The sequence below is a fragment of the Choloepus didactylus genome, chromosome 4 (assembly GCF_015220235.1).
Source record: "Choloepus didactylus isolate mChoDid1 chromosome 4, mChoDid1.pri, whole genome shotgun sequence".
In the NCBI taxonomy this organism is placed as follows: Eukaryota; Metazoa; Chordata; class Mammalia; order Pilosa; family Megalonychidae; genus Choloepus; species Choloepus didactylus.
This window is the reverse complement of record NC_051310.1, coordinates 138,190,660-138,215,017: the sequence shown is the minus strand read 5'-3', so window position 1 is coordinate 138,215,017 and position 24,358 is coordinate 138,190,660. Positions and strand designations below refer to the sequence as shown.

Sequence of the window (24,358 nt, the reverse complement as noted above, 5' to 3'; positions counted from 1 at the left end):
ATTGTTAATTAACAATTATTGTTAAAATGTTAATTCTGCCCAATCTAAAGATTCAATGCAATCCCCATGAGGCTTTTTTGTAAAAACTGTCAAGATTATTCTGAAATTTATACAGTAAAGCAAAGGCTCTAGAATACCTAAAACAATTTTGAAAAAAAACAAGGATGTTGGAGGACTTACATTATCTGATTTTAAGACTTATTATAAAGCTACAGTAATAAAAACAAAATATCCCAGAACAACTAAGGTATACAAATGGAAAAAAATTAGCCTTGACTCCTACCTCACACTAGGCACAAAAACTAATTTGAAATGAATCAAAGAACTAAACATAAAACCTAAAACTATAAAAGTACAAGAAGAAAACACAGAATATCTTTGCAACCTTGGAATACAAAAAGATTTCCTGGGCAGGACAAAAAGGTACTAGTTATAAAAGAAAAAATTGCTAAATTGGACTGATCAAAATTAAAACCTTCTTTTCAAGATACATTATTAAGAAAATCAAAAGGCAAACCATAGACTAAGAGAAAATATTTGATTTTTATTTACATATATAAACGACAAAGGAACTATATCCAGAATATACAAGGAAGCATTACAACTCAATGTTAAGATGACAAACAACCTAATTTAAAATGGGCAAAAACCTTGAAAAGAACCTTCAATAAAAGATGCATGACAAATAAGCACATGAAATGATACTCAACAACCTTAATAATCAGGGGAATGCAAATAAAGACTATGAGATACGTCTTCGGTAGGGCTGAAATTAAAAAGAATGACAGTATCAAGTAGTGATGAGGAAGTAGAGCAACTGAAACTCTCACACATTAATAGTAGGAATGTAAAATATTATGTAACTATTTTAGAAATCAGTTTGGGAGTTTCTTAAAAAGTTAACTATCCATCTATCATATGACTCAGGCTTTCCTCTCCTAGGTATTTATCCAAGAGAAATGAAAACATGTCTATACAAGATCTGTTCACAAATGTTAACATAGTTTTACTCAACATAGCCGAAAACTGGATAGAACCCAAGTGGACATCAATAGGAAAATGGAAAAAAGAAACTGTGGTTTAGTTGTACAATGGAATACTACTCATCTATAAAAACGAATGAACTAATGATTTACATAATAATATGGTTAAAAACATGCAGAGTGAAAGAAGGTAGACACAGAAGTGTACATACTATATGACTCTATAATTCCATATATATGAAGTTCTAGAGCAGGCAAAACTAATCTATGTTGATAAAGATCAGACTAGCCCAGGCAGTGGAAGTAAAGTGGGGTGGGATGGGGCAGAGGCGGTAAATCATAAAGGGGAAATATTCAATGTTTGATCTGGGGGAATGATGGCAGTGGTGGTTAATTACACAGGTGCATATGTTTGTCAAAGCTTATTAAATTGTACACTTAAAATGTGTTTATTTTAGCATATATAAATTATATTCCAATATAGTTGGGAAAAAAAAAAACCTGATAGATGAAGGGCCAATTTACATGGAAATGTAAATCAAAGAATGATTAAAGAAAATCTATAATTTCTTTACTTTAATGGTAACAGGAACAGTGACATAGACAATATACTGGGCAAATCAGGCAGTGAGGAGGGTTAAAAACCCAGATATTTATTATATTTAAATTTGGGTGGGTGGTAAGTTACCAAGTAGTCCTTAAGTATAAACTGTAAGGATTTACTAAGTGACCAAGATAACAAAAGGCCCAGTAAATAATCATCCCTAGATAGATGGTCTGGGGACAGTTCCCTGAAGGACAGCGTCAGCTTTAATTGTAGTATCTTGCCTGAGTATATTGGTACACATGAAGTAGGAACAAAAATAGAATGATTCTACTACTCTGAATTTCTAGAAAACAAAACTAATAGAAACATGCAAAAAACAAAAAACTAAACAAAACACTCACCAGCAAGAGTCCTGGAGAGTGGCAGATGTATACTTATCAGATCCTCAGATACTCTGTAGGACTTAGTTTCAACAGTATGACCACATAATTGTACTACTGTCTTGCTACTGGATAGGAAACTTGTACTGCACCGCATCACAGCTTTGTGACATTCTTTATAAGCCACTAGTAAGAGTTCTTCCTAAAATGAAAATAAAAATGCAAATCAGTTGGCAAGTTATCTACTTTACCACTCACCAATCAATGCTTACTAAATATGAGCAGAAGACTATTCTACATATTGCTAGGGCTACTTCTACAGGATTGCAAACCAACTGGAAATAAAGGCACACATATGCAAACACACTTAAAATCAAAGGTGAAAATTTTAAGTACAATGTAAATGGTACAAATTACTCTAAGAGGGCAAAGAAAGGAATCACAAACAATGGGAAAACATTACTGTGAAAATAACTTTGGAGAGGGGTTTAAAAGAATACACAGAAAGTAAATACCTGAAACTACCAAACTCCAACCCAGCAGTCTGGACTCCTGAAGACAATTATACAATAATGTAGATTACAAGGGGTGACAGTGTGATTGTGAAGATCTTGTGGATCACACCCCCTTTATCTAGTGTATGGATGAGTGGAGGAACGGGGATAAAAACTAAAGGACAAATGGGGTGGGATGGGGGGATGATTTGGGTGTTCTTTTTTCACTTTTATTTTTTATTCTTGTTCTGGTTCTTTCTGATGAAAGGAAAATGTTCAGAGATAGATTGTGGTGATGAACGCATAACTATGTTATCATACTGTGGACAGTGGATTGCATATCATGGATGATTGTATGGTGTGTGAATGTATTTCAATAAAACTGAATTTAATAAAAAAAAAAAAGAATACACAGAATTTACTTATGAAGAAAAGATGAGGAGGGGGGCATTCTAAGCAGAGACAGAATGAGCAGAAATACAAATAAGAGAAAATACAACTCCTGTTCAGGCAGAGAAGAGGAATAAACATTAGGTAAGTCAAAGGGTTTACTGATGGGACTAGTTAGCAATTAAACTGGAAATATGCCTTGGCATCTATATGTGACCACATTGATGGTGTCTGAAGGATAAAAATGTAGTCAACACACTGCTTTAAGAAGAATTAATGGGTACCACTGAAGATGGTAGAATAGAGAAGATATGGTGTATGTATCCCAGAAAAACATGTAATTAAATTTAATCCATTCCTGTGGGTGTGAATCCTTGTACATGTAAATAGGATCTTTTGATGAGGTTACTTCAGACAACGTGAGGGAGCAGCCAGAAGCTGAAAGTCAACAGAACCTGGAAAAGAAGGGAAAGACCAGGAAAGGCCACATGCATTGCCATGTGACAGAGGAGCCAAGGATCCAGCAGCCAGCCCTGGAAAGCCAGTCTTCAGAAAGAAAGCATGGCCTTGATAACACTTTGATTTGGACTTTTCCTAGCTTAAAAACCATGAACCGATAAATTTCCATTGTTTAAGCCAACCCATTGCATAGTATTTGCTTTAGCAATGAGGAAACTAAAACAGCGGATAAAGTTAGGAGACAAGGAGACTGTGAGAAATTAAGAATAAATAAAAGACTCTATATTGTAGAACAGGTAGAAGTTAATACCTAAAATTACTGAAACTCAACTAGTTTCACCCGTTTACAGTTACCTCATCCTTTTTATACTTACTATTATAATGGTTCTTCTAGCCTAGTCTCAGCCCTGTGTATATACTTACTATTGTAATGGCAACAATTCCATCCCCGCCTTGTTTGAATCCATAAAAACTCTGAACTCCTTAGACACAGGGAGACAAATTTTGGGCCCACAGGCCATCTGATCTTCTACTTCCCCCATAGTATTAAACCTTTTCTCTCTTTAAAACCGGGGTGTCATGGATTGGCTGTTATGGGGGCTGCATGGGGCAGAGAATCCACTGCTTTTGTTCAATATCAAGATCAAAAGGAACACTATTACAAATTCTAAGCATGAGGTGATAAGGATTTGAATTAGGGTGGGGGCAGTCAGGACAGAAAAGAAGGATGCTATAGAAAATAAGGATTATAAAGTAAATTTGGAATATAAGGAAGAATCAAATCTACATGAGTATGGCAGGGAGAGAGAAGAGTCAAAGGTCACTTCTCTAAGACAGGGTTTCTCACACTGATTTTAGCTGGAAAAAAGGAACTCCATGGTCAAATAAATTTGGGCGACATCCCTCTTAGAAACTATCCCACTGACTAATTACAGGTTTAGTGGTAAAAGAAAATCCTATTTACTTTTGTTCAACCTATCATTTCCCAATCTTATTTCAACACAGAGCTTTCTTTCTCCTCTCAAAACATACTATCTACTAAAACACAGAACACAGTGGCTCTAAGATTTCCTATATGGATGAATGTATGAATAGTAGTATCATCAACAGAATAAGGGAAGTTGAGACCATGCAAGTTGGAAGAGGAAAGAAATGATAAATCAATTTGAGATATTCTCATTTTTAAATATAAGTGTAAGAGCTAAGCAGAAATGTCTGGCACACAAAAGAAGTGATGGTTTTGATTGAAGTAGTAGAAATGAAAGATCTTTAAGAAAGAGAATATTTGGGAATGTTCCCACTTAGCAGGCAAAGGTAATTAAAACTAAGACAATCACTTGAATGCATAACTATATGATGGTACTGTGAACAGTTGATTGTATACCATGGATGATTGTATGGTATGTGAATATATTTCAATAAAACAATTTAATTAAAAAAATAAGACAATCACTGATTGAAATGGGCAATCAATAACAGAAGTATTAAGATAATGTATGTTTGTGAAAATTAGAGGAAGAAGAAAGTTTCAAGAAAATTAAGGTACTGAACAGAATACAATACCACAGACAAGCCCAGAGAGATCGAGATTTAGAGAAAACCTCTGAATTAGGTTACTAAATCATCCTTTGAGATTTTTCTAAAATTAGCTTCTGTTAATTGGTATGGGCAGAGTCAGACTCTCAGTAGTAGGAGCTAAAGAGTGAAGATAATAAATGTAGAGGACTTCAGAAACTTGGGCAGATACCAAGATGAACACACAACTTGACATCATCTCCAACAATTATGCATGCCCTCCATTAGAGTGAGGGAAGTGTGGGATATACCAGAGGAGGCAACTGAGGAAGAAAACTCCAAGAAGAAGTAATATAGGTTGAGACCAAGGTACATAGGTTGAGACCCAGTAGAGAAATTAGTTTTACAAAAAAAGAAAAAGATGAAAAGGATGAGATCCATAGTAAAGATACAGAAAAACTGAGTTAGTGAATAAACTATGGTGACAGGTGTAGAGAAACCAGAAAGGATGAAGGAATTTGACTCAGATCATGTCATTTTCTTAGAAAAGAAATAAATGAGGTCATCTTCTCTAAAAAGAATCTGAGGTAGCATTGTGTATTTAAAAAGGGTTACACTAAAAAAATTGTTGCTTAAGGAAATACATTACTTGCATATTTTGAAATTAATTTTCTTAATGGTTTAACACACATAACAAAACTCTTGATTGAATAAATATCCATCCCCTTTCCATTCTTGGACTATTTTAAAGTCTATATGATCCTAATTATCAAATTATTAATATTTATTTCCATGGAAATGATTGATCGATGGATAGACAGAAACATACACATTTTTAAATCCAGCTATTCCCAAAGAGGAATGAAACTACCATGGGGTACATTTTTTAATCAAATGTAAAGGACTGGATTTTCCTCCTAAATATAAGACAAATTCATATACGTAATAAACTACTTAAAGAATAAAGCTTTACATCAAGGAAGTTAAAACATAAAACTATTAATACTATTGATAACTATAAGACACTGATCTTGTCAGTTCCTACAAATTTTACTTACATCACAAGCACACCACTCTTGAAACATGAGTAAAATACTCTTCAATTGCGTTTGTATAGCAATGGCAGCTTCCCAGTCGGGATCCACTTCAATGTGTTGCCCAACCTGTCTTCTGATTTCTTCCATTCCCTGCAAGACAAGACTGGTCAACATATACTTACTTGGGCTGCCTTTCTTTGCTCCTCTGCAAAGCATGTTCGATATAGTAGGTCAGAATGCATGGGTTCAAATCCCAGCTCTGCCACTTCCTAGCTATTTAACCATGAACAAATTATTTCTAAGCTTCAATCCCTTATATGTAAGATGGGGATATATATAAAAGTAACTACTTCATAAAACTGCTGAGGAACAAAAGAGATAATCCATATATAGTGCTTACTTTACTATCTATCGCATTGTAAGCACTCAATAAAGGTTAATAGCAGTAGTAAACTAAGGTACATAGAAAGAGCTATTAAAGCAAGATCAGTGTGGCAGTGTTTAAATCTTATTTCTACTTTGCTAGATACATTCTTTTTCATGTAAAGCATTATGGATTTAGTTGAACTGTGCTATTAAAGGAAAGATATGAAATAAAATCACAATTTGCTGAAGAAAACAAAACTTGTAAACACTAGGGTTAAACTTTAAAAAATGAATTTCTCTTACTGATGTATAGAAGAACTATCATACCTGCATACAGGTAAGAATCTTCAAAAAAGATCGAAAACCTTCAAGGAACTGCATTCTTAATCTTTCTGTCCACACTGTAGGCTTGCTAATCAGAATATACCTTTATTTCAAGAGACAAAGAAATACTTCACTTACCAATCTGAATTCATGTTAAGGTTCTCAGGGCTATAGACAAGGCTGATGAATCAAATATGGAAATAAACTAACCTCTTACTAAAATTAAGCTCTAAGCAGAGCTAGAATTAGTTATCCTGCTTTATTTTAAATACAATTAGCAAAATCTGAATGCTCTATAAGCCTGCCTTCTCCATACCTCGGAACACAATAAAAGAGACTAGGAGAGAATAAAACAGAATACAATAAAAGAGAATAGAATAAAATAATAATGATAGAATAAGGAAAGGTAAGATAAAAACAAAGGATATAAAAATCCTTTGGATTTACCGTTGGGAAGACTGTTGCTGCAAAGGAGAGGCTAGGCCTCCCTATAATTGTGCCTAACAGCCTCCTCCCGAATGCCTCTTTGTTGCTCAGATGCGGCCCTCTCTCCCTACCTAAGCCAACTTGAAAGGTGAAATCACTGCCCTCCCCCCTACGTGGGATCAGACACCCAGGGGAGGGAATCTCCATGGCAACGTAGAATATAACTCCCGGGGAGAAATGTAGACCCGGCATCGTGGGACGGAGAACACCTTCTTGACCAAAAGGGGGATGTGAAAGGAAATGAAATAAGCTTCAGTGGCAGAGAGATTCCAAAAGGAGCCGAGAGGTCACTCTGGAGGGCACTCTTACGCACAATTTAGACAACCCTTTTTAGGTTCTAAAGAATTGGGGTAGCTGGTGGTGGATACCTGAAACTATCAAACTACAACCCAGAACCCATGAATCTCGAAGACAGTTGTATAAAAATGTAGCTTATGAGGGGTGACAATGGGGTTGGGAAAGCCATAAGGACCACACTCCACTTTGTCTAGTTTATGGATGGATGAGTAGAAAAATAGGGGAAGGAAACAAACAGACAAAGGTACCCAGTGTTCTTTTTTACTTCAATTGCTCTTTTTCACTCTAATTATTATTCTTGTTATTTTTGTGTATGTGCTAATGAAGGTGTCAGGGATTGATTTAGGTGATGAATGTACAACTATGTAATGGTACTGTAAACAATCGAAAGTACGATTTGTTTTGTATGACTGCGTGGTATGTGAATATATCTCAATAAAATAATGATTAAAAAAAAAAATGTAGCTTATGAGGGGGGACAATGGGATTGGGAAAGCCGTAAGGACCACACTCCCCTTTGTCTAGTTTATGGATGGATGAGTTGAAAAACAGGGGAAGGAAACATACAAACAAACAGACAAAGGCATCCAGTGTTCTTTTTTACTTTAATTGCTCTTTTTCACTTTAATTATTATTCTTGTGTGTGTGCTAATGAAGGTGTCAGGGATTGGTTTAGGTGATGAATGTACAACTATGTAATGGTACTGTGAACAATTGAATGTACAATTTGTTTTGTATGACTGTGTGGTGTGTGAAAATATCTCAATAAAATGAAGATTTAAAATAAAAAAAAAAATAACTCAACCACAAGAATTCTTCACAGTAATGAGGATCACAATAGACAAGATTTTTCCCATATGGTAGACTCAGGTTATTCACTAATTTAACACTGATAACTTTAAGCACTACCACTGGGTTTGTTTATTTTGGCATAATTAAGTAATTTATTTTCAGTATAATTTGGCTGAAGAACAAATTTGAATCACACTGGCTATATGAATTTGCCCACCATCCTACTTATACTGAAAATGTGATAACATCATAATTTACCAAACTTTAAAGAGAAATTTATATGCCACAATTATATTTAGAAATTGAGGAATCTGAAAAGGTCTTGACACATTTTCCTGATTAAGGATCCACTTCATAGTTACAGAAATCTTTTGTATTTTTTTAAATACTCAACTACCTCTAAGTTGGACTAGAAGCCAATTTGTTTCCATCTCTCTATACCCTGCACAGTTGCTAGAATAAATGGACAAAACTAGAATTATTTTTCCCAAGGGACTAAAAATAATCATATATGCCTTGGAGTTTTTTTTTCTTGTTTGTTTGTTTGTAGCAAACTAAAGGAAATATATTTTGTTTAATACATTCTTAAAAATTTTTTGAAGTCTATGATTTACTGAATAGTAACCCTTATAATATCACAGATGCTTATAATATTCAGCATCTGTTACTAAAACAAATGGAAATGTATCTCATTTTAGGTCCAACGATCCAAACATGATTTAGCATGTGACTCCAACTTCAATGTAAAAGGTAACTTTCAATCCTTTTCAGGGAGAAAAACCTAATTAAGAAACCCCAAATGAACATCAATAACTTGGTTCTATATGTACAAAAAAGGGAGTTAAAAAGAAATGTGCATCAACAAAGTCATGGAACCTATGCAAAACGAGACTATATAACGAGGGACAGAACCAAAGTGCAAAAGACAGACATGGTAATCATAATGGAGATTCATTTGGTGACGCCAAGAGATGGTAGTTCTTGTGACAGGCCTCTCCTCAGTACCTTCTTTATTAACCTGGTTACATAACTCAACAAGAAGCTTCATTAAAGACATTTATTGACATTAGGCAGCAGCAGTTTTTTTTGTTTTTTTTGTTTTTTTTTTTTGTCATTGTCATATAGAGAATCCAGGAAACCAAAGGTATCCAGAGATTTATTTATAAGACAGAGCAAATAAGCACTCTGTGTTTGTCAGGTATCTTGGACTCAAACAACTTACTTCAGGTCATATATTACTGCATATACTCTTCTCAATTTGTCCTGGCTATGACCCTGGAAGTTGAATTTATTGTTCCTGTCCAAGTACTCAGGTAAAACTTCCAGCAGAGTTTCAGTAATGACAGAGATAACATTCTGCTCTTCAATAAGATGTCGAGCCTGTAGAAGTATTTCAAGAATATTGTCTTTAGCATTAACTCATCACAGTATGGACATAATTTATTCATTCATTTGGTTGACCAGTGAGCCACTTTTAATAAATGTTTACCGAACATAAACATAGTCTTCAGTATCATAGAACAGCAATTACTGAGAACTTATTTTCTGAAAGTAAAAATTCCCTACTCCTCAGTAACTAGAGAACATCTGTCTGAACACCCAAAGCCCATTACACAGGTTATTTACATAATTGTTTTTCAACAGTAATCACACAATGAGCAAAGAAGAACAAAAATAAATATACTTCATGACTTCTATCACATTACTATCTTCTGGTATCTTTCTCTTCCCATCCTCAATCCAATTCCTGTTCCCCATCCTTTTCTCTAACCTTTTGAAAAAGGAAAGTAGAGTTAACCAAACTGTCCAGAAGAAACAGAGAAAGAAAGTAGTATAAAAAAGGAAGAATTCTCTACTCCATTCTTCTCCCAGGCCTACACAATACCACCTCAAGCAAATGCTGTACAGCAATAATGTTCTCTTCATAGTTTTATCTTTCTCTGATTTATCCTCCCAAACAATAACTAAAAAATAAAAGAATAGTAAAAGATTGTTTTGGTATTGAAGAGGCAGTGCTCCTAAGTTATTCTAGAAACCTAGAAACCAGCTCTGGATTTTACTTTCTGGTTATGAGGACATTTGGACATAGGCAGGGCCATCACTTCTGCTCAACAAGTTACCTAGTCCTCGGGTATCACTACGGGTATTATTCACATGCAGGTACCACAGCAGTATTATTCAATTGTCTATATGGTATTAGTTCAACACGGTGATTCTCACATTGTTTTGATTTCACAATAAGTGAAAAGTTTAAAAAGCAAAACAAATATTTTTAGAAAGATTACAAAGAAAAAATGATACATACCAAGGTAGGGACAGTAAACATCTGAACTGAGAGTGCAGTTACAGAGATACTTCTGTCATGATCATCACTGATATATTCTTTCTGCAGCTGTTTATAATACTGAAAGACATAATAATAAGTGGAAATTCAATTATAAATCACTACTTAATACCTTTAAAACCCAAATTTTAGCAACTGTTGCAAGTTATTTCTAGCTATAAGAGGAGAAGTATATAATTCCTACTTATTAAAGCAAGATATCAGGGTCAACAAAAATATCTTAACAGCACTTAGAAAGACAGTAACAAACAAAAACCAAATACGAATCTAGCTACCTAAATTAGCAGAGATGGAAGTAAGAACTATAAAACAACAATGGATAAAAATCACAGAGGACTGCAATGATGCATTATATTCTTTCTCCAAACAGAATTTGGGCAATCATTAGCAGATGCTATACCAATGATGTAGGGCAGAGGCTATATTCAAAGTATTTAACAACTGACAGGACCCAGAAAACAAACCAATCAGATCCAATCCAGGCTCAAACAGAATGAATATTGACTGCAAATAAATGCTCATCTCTAGTGATGCACAACAGGTGAAATAAGCCCTGACATAGAGGCAGAGCAAAACTAATTATATTCTTAGTCATGTTTCAAGCATCTACTATGTGTAAGCATAATACTGTACACCTGATCTAAATATTTAATTTTATTCTCCAGAATTCCTACAAAGGTTAAGAGGTAACCATGATGTACAACAAAATGCCGTCTACACAGGAAGATTAGCTTCTGAATAAGGAAAAAGCCTTTCCATTTCAGATGACGTATATGGTCCAGTATTCTATCTTGAAAGAATTTCAGAAAAATACAGTTGACATCTTGGTAACACCTCTCAAGGAGGAGACATATACCAAATGTCTTAGCTATTTTTTAACAATCTACTTATAAAATCCAGGGATTGCAAGTGCCTTATCCTACAGTATCATTTGTCTATCACACTCATTATTTCTCTCTCTGCTTTCAATTCCATCCCATGTCCTATCTCTGGCCCTGTCTTAAGTGTTACAGAAATGCTTACAACTCAAAATCAGAAGAAACCACAAATATTTATTGGACAACTTTGTATAAGACAAAGGAGAGTTATATTTTGCATACTTTGCAATCTAACTTGGGAAACAGACAAAAGACACAACAGTCTAAAGGATATACAACAGACCAATAAGACAACATAAAAACAACTACAATTTGTACCTTTTAGCCCCAAACAGTTAAGTATAACTCTGCCCAGCTAATTCCTGCCTCGCTTTACTATGTACGTCTGTTCCTCTTCCCAAGGCCTTTCAATTAGTCACTTCTCCTCTGTTTTACTTTTGATTAGTAAGCAAAATGAAAAAAGAATGAATCCATATGTGAATGTGTAACTTCTTGCTCTCTCTAGACAGATAATAGGTTATTTCCACACATCTCTTCCAGACTGCTGTTTCCATACTAACAAATGAAATTTCTGAAAGTATTTATGTAACATAAACTTTTGACAAAGGAATCAAATACTCAATTATTCTGATTCATAATTATCCTTTGTTTCTATTATTTCATTTAACAAAAATTGCCTTCTATTCCTATTTATTGATGTGATTTATATGTAAGAGTAATTACCTTCACAAATTCCATGGAAAAGAGTTTTTTGTATTCCATCTCCATAAAAAAACTGCTGAAGATCAATTCATGAAGGATCTTACGGGCACCTATAGATCATTTGTTTTGGGGAAGGGTGGGGTATCAACCAAAGCAAAAATAAAATTCCAGTTATTAGAAAAGCAGAATATTAAAGAAATATTTCACAAGCTAATAGACCTCATGGACTCAAATATGAACAGTACTTACTACATTACCATTTAACAGCTAGAGTTCAAAATACATACATACACACATACATATATATAGCCTTTTCCTTTTTTATTTGTACCCCGCCACCATTTTATCCTATTTCATTTATCCCCTCCAAGCTTTCTCCATTTCTTATTGGGAAATATAACATATATACAGAGACATGATAACTTTCAAAGTATGGTTTATCAAGTAGTTATACAGCAAATATCAAAGTTAGGTATGGGTTACAGTTCCACAATTTCAGTAATTTCCTTCTAGCTGTTTTAATACACTAGAGACAAAAAAAAAAATCTATTTGATTCAGTAGTCATAATCCTTTGTTAAATTCTATCTTGTCTATTTCTACTCCTCTGTCTCATTTGATCATAGTCTCAATCATCAGGGATATCTAGGCAATGACCACTCTAACTTGTTCATATTAAAAAGGGGTATCAGCAGGTTGATGTTCTTAAAGAGACTGGTGCCTCTACGTTTTGGGACTTATCTGGCATAGACCAACCTGCAGGTTTTAAATGTCAGAAAAATAAACTTAGTGAGTGAAACTTTTACAGAGTCTCAGATAGGGAACTGGGTATTCTTAAAGATTTTCGGGAATACTGTTGGTTTGGGCTTGTCATACTGTGCCACTTTGCAATATCTAGCTGAAGCTTGCCTAAGAGTAACTTCCAGGATAGCATCTCCACTGTATTTGAAATCTCTTAGCCACTTAAACCTTATTTTGTTCCGTTTCTTTTCCCCCTTTTGGTCAAGAGGGCATTCTCAACCCATGATACCAGGGCGAGGCTCATTCCTGGGAGTTATGTCCCATGCTGCCAGGGAGACTCACATTCCTGGGCATCATGTCCCACATAGTGGGGAGGTTAATGAATTTATTTCCCCAGTTGGGCTTAGAGAGATAAAGACCACATCTGAGCAACAAAAGAAGTTCTCCGGAAGTGACTCTTAGGCATAATTATAAATAGGCTTAGCTTCCTTTTTACAGCAAGCCGTAAGATCAAAGGCTTGACTTATTAAGGAGGGGGTCCCTAATTTCACAAAGAATATATTCTGTTCAAAATAAATAATCAATGTCTCACATTATCTTTACTTAGTTGCAAAATCATCATTACTCTAAATTATAAATAATTATAACTCAAAACACCCCATAACTTTTTACCCCTCCCCCAATAACTTACCCCTAGTATTGGTGTGGCACTAGTAAGGTATTCCTATTAAATATAGTCCATAATATGCAATAGGTATTTTTTCCCATATACCACTCTGTTGTTAACTCTTTGAACAAGTGTCAACCTTAGAAATAGATCATGCAAGAATTTATTTTTATTTATAGTGCTGATCGGTGAGAGAAATGACTTTAAACGACCCCTTTCAATCATGTTTGCCTTCAATACAGCACTGATACTTACACTACCATTAACAAACTATCACCACCCCTGCACATTTCTATACCTCTAAGATCAACCTCGTTAACAAGTCTGTACATATTAGGTAATCACTCCCCCTTCTCTATCTTCTGTCTATCTCTAGGTCCAGGATATTCTACATTATAAGGCACTGATTTTACATTGTTGAGGGAATTGGTAGTAGTGGTAACATACAATATCTCTCCTTTTGTGTCTAATTTATTTCACTCAGCATTATGCCCTCAGGTTCAACCATGTTGTCACATATTCCTTCTCACTGCTGCATAGTATTCCATCATGTGTGTATATACGACATTTTGTTTATCCACTCCTCTATTGAAGGACAATTGCATTGTTCCCATCTTTTGGGAACTGTGAATAATGCTGCTACAAATCTTGGTGAGCAAATGTCCATTCATGTCTCTGTTTTCAGATCTTCTGGGTATATACCGAGTAGTGGAATTGCTGGGTGATAGGGTAACTTGATATTTAGTTTTCTGAGGAACTGCCAAACTGTCTTCCACAATGGCTGCACCATTATACATTCCCACAAGCAGTGGATAAGAGTTCCAATTTCTCCACATCCTCTCCAGCATTTGTAGTTTCCTGTTTGTTTAATGGCAGCCATTCTTATAAGTGTGAGCTGATATCTCACTGAGGTTTTGATTTGCATTTCCCTAATAGCTAATGAAGAGGAACATTTTTCCATGTGCTTTATAGCCATTTCTACTTCCTCTTTGGAAAAACGTCTTTTCATATCTTTTGCCCATTTTATAATTGTGCTGTTTGTACTTTTGTCATTGAGTTGTAGGATTTCTTTATATATGCTAGATATCAGTCCCTTATCAAATATATGGTTTCCAAATATTTTCTCCAATTGAGTTGGCTGCCTCTTTACCTTTTTGACAAATTCTTTTGAGGCACAGAAGCACTTGATTTTGAGGAGTTACCACGCATCTATTTTTTCTTTCATTGCTTGTACAACACCTACTAGAAAGGCCATTATCAGAAAAACAGAAAATTACAAGGTGCTGGAAGGGAGGTGGAGAAACAGGCACACTTGCTCACTGTTGGTGGAAATGTAGAATGGTGCAACCACTCTGGAAGGCAGTGTGGTGGTTCCTCAGGAAGTTAAGTATAGAATTGCCATATGATCCAGTAACCCCATTACTAAGTATATACTTGGAGGAACTGAAAGCTAGAAAATGAACAGACATTTGTAAACCTATGTTTACACGGCATTTTCACAACTGCCAAAAGATAGAAACAGCCCAAATGTCCATCAGTGGACAAGTGGATAAACAAACTGTGGTATACACATAGGATGGAATATTACGCAGCTGTAAGACAGAATAAAGTCACGGAGCATATAACAACGTGGATGAAGCTTGAGGGTGTCATATTGAGCGAAATTACCCAGAAACAAAAGGACAAATACTGTATGGTCTCACTAATATGAACTAACATTAATGTGCAAACTTTGAGAGTTAAAGCTGAGAACACAGAATAACAGAAGACAGAAAAAAGCATCAAATGCCTGTTAGAGGGTAGAGATCAGGCATTTGATGCTGAAGGAGTACAGAATGTTCAACAGGATGGATAGCACAATACAGAGTGATGGTAGCACAATATTCTAAGTATACTGAATAAAGATGATTGTGGGTATGGCCGAAAGAGGAAGGCTAAGGGCATGTATGACAACAGATGGAAAGATAGAAGATTAAGACTGGGATGGTATTATTTAGTGAAACCTAGAGTGGTCAATGATGGTGATTAAATGTATAAATATAAGGCTGTTTTTACATGAGGGAGAACAAATGAATGCCAACATTCCAAGGTGTTAAAAATGGGGTGGTATTGAGGAAAAAATACAAACAACGCAAACTAGAATCTGTGGTTAACAGTAACATTGTAATATGCTTCCACTAATTGTAACAAAGGTTATATACCAAAGCTAAATGTCTATAAGAGGGGGATATAAGAGAGGGATATGGAACTCCTGGTGGTGATGGTGTTGTCTGACCTTTCTATTGTATTTTATTTTAATTTACCTTTTTTTTTTCGTTCTTTTTTCTCCTCTTCCCCTTTCTTTGGGAGAAAAATGGAAATGTCCTCATATAGACTGTGGGGGTGAATGCACAGCTATGTAATTCCACCGCGAACAACTGGTTGTTTACTTAGGATGGAATGTATGGTATATGAATAAAACTGTTTAAAAAATAAACAGTGGGTTACAAGTGCCAGAGAAAATGTTGGTGGGGAAGGAGAATGGTACAGCCCATCTGGAGGACGGTGTTGTGGTTCCACAGGAAACTAAGTATGGGGCTGCATTATGGTCCTGCAACCCTGTTACTGGGAATATACTTGGAAAAACAGAGAAGGGAAGTGAATGGATACTTACACACTGGTGTTTATGGCGGCAGGATTCACAATTTGCAATGGATGGTGGTGGCCTAAGGGTACACCAACTGATAAAGAGAATGGTGAAATGTGGTGTATAGATACAATGGAATATTGAGCGGCTACAAGAAGGAATGAAGTTGTGAGGTATGCAACTAGGTGAATGGATCTTGAGGACAGTATATTGAATGAAATAAACCAGAAATGAAATGACAAACACTGTAACTCCTCATTAATACTAACTAAATGTGCAAACACTGAGAATTAAATCTAAGAGCATAAGTTATCAGAGGAAGGCTTTTGGTAAAGGTTCTTAGATCGTAAGCTCTTACAGCAGATGCATCTATTTCTGAGTTTTAATGGTTATCTCTAAGTTCTGAGATGCTGAGCTTTTTTGCGTATAACCAGGTCAGTGCTGGAACTCTAGGTATGTATATGACATCTGAGACTCAGAGCCAGGGTTCTGCAGTTGTGAAACTTAGTATTACCCCATACAGCAACAGCTAAAAAAGCTGAAAAGGAGTTAAAACTTAAATTAGAGATATAAATGAAGGTGACCTGGTTAGGACTAAAGCAAATCAGACTAAAGGGTAAAGGATGATACTGACGGTGTTTTAAAACTTCAACTTGTATGTAAGACCAAAGGAAGAGATGTTTATTTGGTGCAAAATCTCTATTTTCTGTAGCACACTATAAAATTTAACTTGTATGGTCAGTTTATTCAAACACCATAATTACATGGAGCTTTGAATAGGGAGTGAGAGCTGGTTGGTTTGTATAGGTTAGTGTGAAGTGCCAATACATCCTAGAGTAATTTGGGCAAAGAATAAAAATTATTTCCAAAACCCCACTGAAGGACTGGGGAAAAAGGTGGATAATATTAAACTTCCCCACCTGGGGAATTATTGATATTCTCACAAGCACTAGGGACTACCAATTTAGAAGGCTGAGCCTTTGATCTTGGGGTTTGCCCTTGTGAAGCTTGCTATTGCAAAAGGAGAGGGTAAGCCTACTTATAATTGTGCCTAAGAGTCACAGCCAGAGAACCTCTTTTGTTGCTCAGATGTGACCACTCTCTCTAAGCCAACTCTGCAGGTAAACTGAGTGCCCTCCCCTCTACATGGGACATGACTCCCAGGGATAAGCACAAACCCAGAATCGTGAGATTGAGAAAGACTTCTTGACCAAAAGGGGGAAGAGAAATAAAACAAAATAAAGTTTCAGTGGCTGAGAGATTTCAAATGGAGTTGAGAGGTCATTCTGGAGGTTATTCTTATGCATTACATAGATATCCCTTTTCAAATTTTTAGTGTATTAAAATACCTAGAAGGAAATACCTAAAACTGTTGAACCACAACCCAGTAATGTTGATTCTTGAAGACAACTGTGTAACTATGTAGCTTAAACAGTGTGACTGTGTAATTGTGAAAACCTGAGGCTCATACTCTCTTTATCCAGTGTATGGACAGATGAGTAGAAAAATGTGAACAAAAACTGAATGAATAGTAGGGGGAATGGGATGTTTTGGGTGTTCTTTTTTACTTTTTTTTTTTTTTTTTTGGAGTAACTAAAATGTTCAAACATTCATTGTGGTGATGAATGCACAACTATATGATGTTTCTGTGAACAGCTGATTGTACACTTTGGGTGACTGTATCGTATGTGAATATAACCTAATAAAATTGAGTTAATGGAAAAAAATTTTTTTAAACTCAACTGACCATAGATCTGGGGGTTAATTCCACACTCTCAATTCAATTCCCTGATCAATGTCTATCTTTGTGCCAGTATCAGGCTGTTTTTACCACTCTGGCTTCACAGTAGGCCTTAAAGTCAAGAAGCATAAGTCCTCCCACTTTGTTTTTTTTTAGGATGTTTTTGGAGTTTGAGGCCCCTTTTCCTTCAAATAAACTTAAATCTAGCTTTTCCAAGTCTGCAGAGCAGATTGTTGGAATTTTGATTGGAGATGTGGTGAACCTAGAGATCAATCTGGGAAGAATTGGCATCTTAACGACATTTAGCTTTCCTACCCATGAACACAGAATATCTTTCCACCTATTTAGGTCCGCTTTGATCATTTTTAGTAAAGTTTTATAATTTTCTATGTAGAGGTCTTTTACATCATTGGTTAAGTTTATTCCTAGATACTTGATTCTTTCAGTTGCTATTGAGAATGGAATTTTTTTCTTGATAGTCTCTTCAGTTTTAGCTCACTACTAGTGTATAGAAACATTATTGGTTTTTGCATATTAACCTTGTAACCTGTCACGCTGCTGAATGTTTATTAGCTCAAGTAGCTTTGTGGTTGATTTCTCAGGATTTCCTAAATATAGTAACATATCATCTGCAAATAATAAAGTTTTACTCTGTCATTTCCAATTTTGATGACTTTTATTTCTTTTTCACGCCTAACTGCTCTGGCTAGAACTTCTAGCACAATGTTGAATAATAGTGGCGACAGTGAGCATCTCTGTCTCGTTCCCAATCTTAGGGAGAAGACATTCAGTCTCTCACCACTGAGTACTATGCTGGCTGTGGATTTTTCATATATGCCCTTTATCATACTGAGGATGCTTCATTCAATTCCTACCTTATGAAGTGTTTTTATCAGAAAAGGATGTTGAATTTTGTCAAATGTTTCTTCATCCTCTATTAAGATGATCATATGATTTTTCCCTTTCAATTTGTTAATGTGTTGTATTATATTGACTGATTTTCTTATGTTGAACCACCCTTGCGTGCCTGGAATAAACCTCACTTCATCATGGTGTATGTGCCTTTAGATTCAATTTGCAAGTATTTTGTTTAGAATTTTTGCATCTATATTCGTTAGGGAGATTGGCTTGTAATTTTCCTTCCTTGCAGTATCTTCATCTGGTTATGGTATTAGAACGACGTCAGCTTCATTAAGTGAGTTGGATATTGTTCCTCTTTCTTCAATTTTTTTTTCAAAGAGTCTGAGCAGGAATGGTGTTAGTTCTTTTTGGAATGTTTGGTAAAATTCCCCTGTGAAGCCATCTGGTCCTGGGCTTTTATTTGGAGGAAGATTTCTGATGACTGATTGGATCTCTTTACTTGTGATTGGTCTGTTGAAGTCTTTTATTTCTTCTCAAGTCAGTCTAGGTTGTTCATGTTTCCAGGATATTGTCCATTTCCTTTAAGTTGTCTAGGTTGTTGGTATATAGTTGTTCATACTATCTTAATTTTTTTTTTTTAATTTTTTGGAGATCCATAGTAATAACCCCCTTCTCATTTCTGATATTGCTTATATGGACTTTCTCTCTTTTTCACTTTGTTAGTTAGGCTAACAGTTTGTCAATTTTGATATTCTCAAAGAACCAACTTTTGGTTTTATTGATTGTCTCTTTTTGTTTGTTTGTTTAATTTTTTGTTTTGTTTTGTTTTGCTTTTTGCTCTCCAGATCATTTATTTCTGCATTAGGCTTTGTTATTTCTTTTGTTCTACTTGCTTTAGGGTTAGTTTGCTGTTCCTTCTCTAGCTTCAGTTGTTCATTCAGGTCATTGATTTTAGCTCTTTGTTCCTTTTTAATGTATGTGTTTAGAGTTGTAAATTTCCCTCTCACCACTGCCTTTGCTGCATCCCACAGGCTTTGATATGTTGAGTTCTCATTTTCATTCATCTCCAGATATTTACCTATTTCTCTTGTAATTTCTTCCTTGACCCACTGATTGTTTAAGAGTGTATTGTGGAGGAACCTAAGTGGCGGCTAGGTGAGACAGAGAAAAAAAACACCTCCGTGAAAAACACTAGATAAAAAACCAGAAAGTGACCCAGAACACCACTTCCAGAGTAGCACCAGCTGGACAAGTTCTGCTAAAGCCACAGGGAACGTGAGTTTGGTGAAACCAGGAGTCTGCAATCTGAAACGAGTGAGTGAGTTGGCTGAATCCCTCGGCCACACTGCGGTGTGGGGAAACAGTGGGTTGGTGTTTTAAAAAAAAAAAAAAAAAAAAAAAAAAGAAGCCTGGGAACAGCTGCAGATAAGACAGGAGCGGTCTGGACTAACGCCTCGGTGTCTGGGGTGGAGGATACCCCTTCCCAGACCCACTGCTGATTGTCTCGGGTCCAGGGGAGCAAAGGCGAGACGCATGACTTGCAGCCGTCTCCCCAGCGGGTGGGGCTACTCCTGCCCGGGGCCGAACACACAGCACAGAGTCAAGCCAAGAAACCCAGCCTGGCAGCCATCTCCCCAGCAGGCGGGGCTACTCCTGCCTGGGGCCGAACACAGAGCACACAGCCAAGCCAAGAAACCCAGCCTGACAGGGAGTCTTTCCCGCAGCACCGCTCACACGACACAATTTCGGCCATGGACAGTGGCCTTGAATACACCCACAGTTGATTCTCCCGGAGCTGGGAGAGCAGAGCTGTGCGGAAAGGGGGAAGTTAACGTGTCCCATTCAACCACCTTTGAAGCGGGCTGGGAATGCCCCTACACAGCCCGGTGGCCCAGGGTTTCCCTGGAGGCCGGCGCTCACTTACGACGTGGCACGGCGCCCCCCCACCCCTCAGCAGAGGTCCTGGAAAAGCACAGCAGGGAGAGGGGAACCGCTCGGAAATCCCAGCGAACCTACGCCAATACCAAGGACTTTTGTGTTAGTGGCAGAGAACAGCCTTAAATCTCCGGGAACATCTGGGAGGTCTGATTATTAAACCTGCCCTTTCTCCCTAACCGCTCAGGCACACGCCCTTCATAGAGGGCAGACAGCACCGACAACACACCCAAATTAAGTGCACCAATTGGACCCCAAAAGAATCAGATCCCCACATAACACAAGGTTGGGGAGAACTGACTTGAGGGGAATAAGTGACTCACGGATGCCATCTGCTGGTTAGTTAGAGAAAGTGTATGTCACCAAGCTGCAATTCTAACAAATTAAAGATCAAGTGAAGAAAATGCCAAGAGGCCAAAAACAACAGAAAATCTTAAAGCATATGATAAATCCAGACAACATGGAGAACCTGAAACCAAACACTCAAATCAAAAGATCCGAAGACACACAGTTCCTGGCAGAATTAATCAAAGAGCTACAGACAGGCAATGAGAGCATGGAACGGGATATAAAAGACTTGAAGAAGAGCATGGCACAGAATATAAAAGACATAAAGAAGACCCTAGAAGAGCATAAAGAAGAAATTGCAAGAGTAAATAAAAAAATAGAAGATCTTATGGAAATTAAAGAAACTGTAGGCCAAATTAAAAAGACTCTGGATACTCATAATACAAGATTAGAGGAAGGTGAACAACAACTCAGCCTCCTTGAGGAGAACAGAACAGAAAATGAAAGAACAAAAGAAAGAATGGGGAAAAAAATTGAAAAAATCGAAATGGATCTCAGGGATATGATAGATAAAATAAAATGTCCAAATTTAAGACTCATTAGTGTCCCAGAAGGGGAAGAGAAGGGTAAAGGTCTAGAAAGAGTATTCAAAGAAATTGTTGGGGAAAACTTCCCAAACCTTCTACACTATATAAATACACAAAGCATAAATGCCCAGCGAACTCCAAATAGAATAAATTCAAACAAACCCACTCCGAGACATATTCTGATCAGACTGTCAAATACTGAAGAGAAGGAGCAAGTTCTGAAAGCAGCAAGAGAAAAGCAATTCACCACATACAAAGGAAACAACATAAGACTAAGTACTGACTACTCAGTGGCCACCATGGAGGCGAGAAGGCAGTGGCATGACAGATTTAAAATTCTGAGAGAGAAAAATTTCCAAGCAAGAATACTTTATCCAGCAAAACTCTCCTTCGAATTTGAGGGGGAGCTTAAATTTTTCACAAACAAATGCTGAGAGACTTTGCTAATAAAAGACCTGCCCTACTTCAGATACTAAAGCGAGCCCTACCGACAGAGAAACAAAGAAATGAGAGGGAGATATAGAGACTTTTAACCGACATATATAGAGTATTACATCCCAGGTCACTGGGACACACATTCTACAGTAGTGATCATGGATCTTTCTCCAGAATGGATTGTATGTGGGGACATAAAAACAAGCCTCAATAAAATAAAAAATAAAAAAATGAATTTGTTCAAAGCACATTCTCTGACCACAATGGAATACAAATAGAAGTCAATAACCATCAGAGACTTGGAGAATTCACAAACACCTGAAGGATAAAAATGAGGGGGAGATGAAAACATTCCCGGATAATCAAAAGCTGAGGGACTTCATCACCAGTAGATCAGTCCTAAGCAGGCTGAAAGGAAGGGACACTAAACAATTGACTGAAACCACATGAAGAAATAAAGATTTCCAGTAAAGATCACAGGGTAAATATAAAGACCAATACTGCTGTATTGTTGATTTATAACTTCACTATTTACTTCCTATAGGATCTAAAATATATAAACTGTAATAATAAATCGGTGGTTTTGGGCTCAACGTAAAGTAATTCTTGACAAGAACTACATAAAGGTTGGGGAATGGAGGAGTACAGGAACATAGTTTTTATGTGTCATATTGAAGTTAAGTTGTTATCAAAGAAAAACAAGATTGTTATAGATTTAAGATGTTAAATTTAAGCCCCATAGTAAACACAAAGAAAGTATCAGAGAATATGACCAAAGAGATGAAAAGTAGAGTAGGGGTTCCAAGAAGTGGGGGAAGGGGCAATGGGGAGTCAAGAAATGAGAGTAGGGTTTTTGTTTGGGGTGAAGGGAAACTTCTAGAAATGGATGGTCGGAAGGTGATAGCATTGCAACATTCTAAATGTGATTAATCCCACTAACGGAATGCTAGGGAGGGGTGGAATAGGAAGATTTAGGCTATATATATATATCTCTCCACAACTGAAAAAAAAAAAAAAAGAAGACAGTCTAAATAGATGACAATTAAATGCCAAGGATGATCCTGGATGGGATCTGAAGTCAGAGGAGAGGAGGCTCAAAGGGACACAGATGGGACACAAGGGAAAAAAAAAGGAAATATAGAATGTAAGCTTTATATCAATGTTGAATTTCTTGAACTTCTTAGCTGCGTTTAATGAGATTGCATAAAATAATATTCTTGTCCATGGGAAAGGTATATGTGAATTATACTGTTTGTTCAAAGATATGTGCAGCTTCCTCTCATATGTTCAGAGGACAGAGCAATAGATGATGGGTGTTAGGGAGGGAATGAGGGAGGGAGAGAAGGAGGGAAAGAAAGAGACAGTGGTGTGACAGGATCTTAAAGGTGATGGATCGGGGGAGGGGGAGGGGGTCGGGGTATGATGGAGTTCTATGTATGGGGTTTGTACTGTTTTTACAACTGTTCCTGTAAGATTGAACTTATTTCAAAATAAAATTTATTATTGAAAAAAAAAAGTGTATTGTTTAACCTCCATATATTTGTAAAAGATCTGGTTCTTTGGTGGTTATTGATTTCCGGCTGCATTCCATTATGGTCAGAGAATGTGCTCTGAATAATTTCAATCTTTAAAATTTTATTGAGACTTATTTTATGTTCCAGCATATGATCTATCTTGGGGAATGTTCCTTGAGTACTAGAGAAGAATGTTTGTCTTGGTATTTCGAGGTGCAATGATCTATATATGCCTGTTATATCTAATTCATTTATCACATTGTTAGGTTCTCAATTTCCTTATTGGTCATCTGTCTCATAGTTCTATCTATAGAAGAAAGTGGCACACTGAAATCTCCCACTATTATTGTAGAAATGTCTTTTGCTCCCTTTGGTTTTACCAATCTTTGCCTCATGTATGTTGGAGCTTCTTGATTGGGTGCATAAACATTTATGATTGTTATTTCTCCTTGGTGAATTGTCCCTTCTATTGATTTATGGTGTCCTTCTTTGTCTCTTATGACATCTTTGCATATAAAGTCTATTTTGCCTGATATTAGTTTAGCTACCCCTGCTTTCTTTTGGTTAGAGGTTAAGTAGAATATTTTTTTCATCCTTTCACTTTCAATCTCTTTGTGTCGCTGGGTCTAAGATAAGTCTAAGTCTAAGATGGATCATGCTTTTTAATCCATTCTGCCATAATGTATCATTTAACTGGGGAGTTTAATCTGTTCACATTCAAAGATATTATTGTGACGGCAGCTCCTCAACCAGTCATAGTATCCTTTGCTTTTTAGTTGTCAGGCCTACTTTCCCCCCTCTCCTTTTTTTTTCCTTTAAGTTACAGTTCTGTGTCTTTCTCCAGACCTCTCTCTCCTTTCTTTTCTTTCAGCTGACAGACTCCTTTTCATATTTGTTACAAAACAGGTCTCTTATTAACAAATCTCCCAGCATTTGTTTGCCAGTAAAAATTTTAACCTGTCCCTCACTTT

At 36.4% G+C, this 24,358-nt stretch overlaps 1 protein-coding gene across 3 annotated transcripts in view; it reads right to left on the bottom strand.

Moving 5' to 3' along the window:
* The window catches only part of UBR1 (ubiquitin protein ligase E3 component n-recognin 1), a 239,617-nt gene that overhangs the window by 101,048 nt on the left and 114,211 nt on the right, over positions 1–24,358 (bottom strand). For all 3 annotated transcript variants that reach the window (XM_037834169.1, XM_037834168.1, XM_037834167.1), the window contains exons 10-15: positions 12,016–12,104; positions 10,376–10,474; positions 9,293–9,450; positions 6,499–6,598; positions 5,827–5,955; positions 1,932–2,112 (exon numbers count right to left, since the gene is read on the bottom strand). In XM_037834169.1, coding sequence (XP_037690097.1) covers positions 1,932–2,112; positions 5,827–5,955; positions 6,499–6,598; positions 9,293–9,450; positions 10,376–10,474; positions 12,016–12,104 — 756 coding nt within the window. The remainder of the gene's footprint in view (positions 1–1,931; positions 2,113–5,826; positions 5,956–6,498; positions 6,599–9,292; positions 9,451–10,375; positions 10,475–12,015; positions 12,105–24,358) is intronic.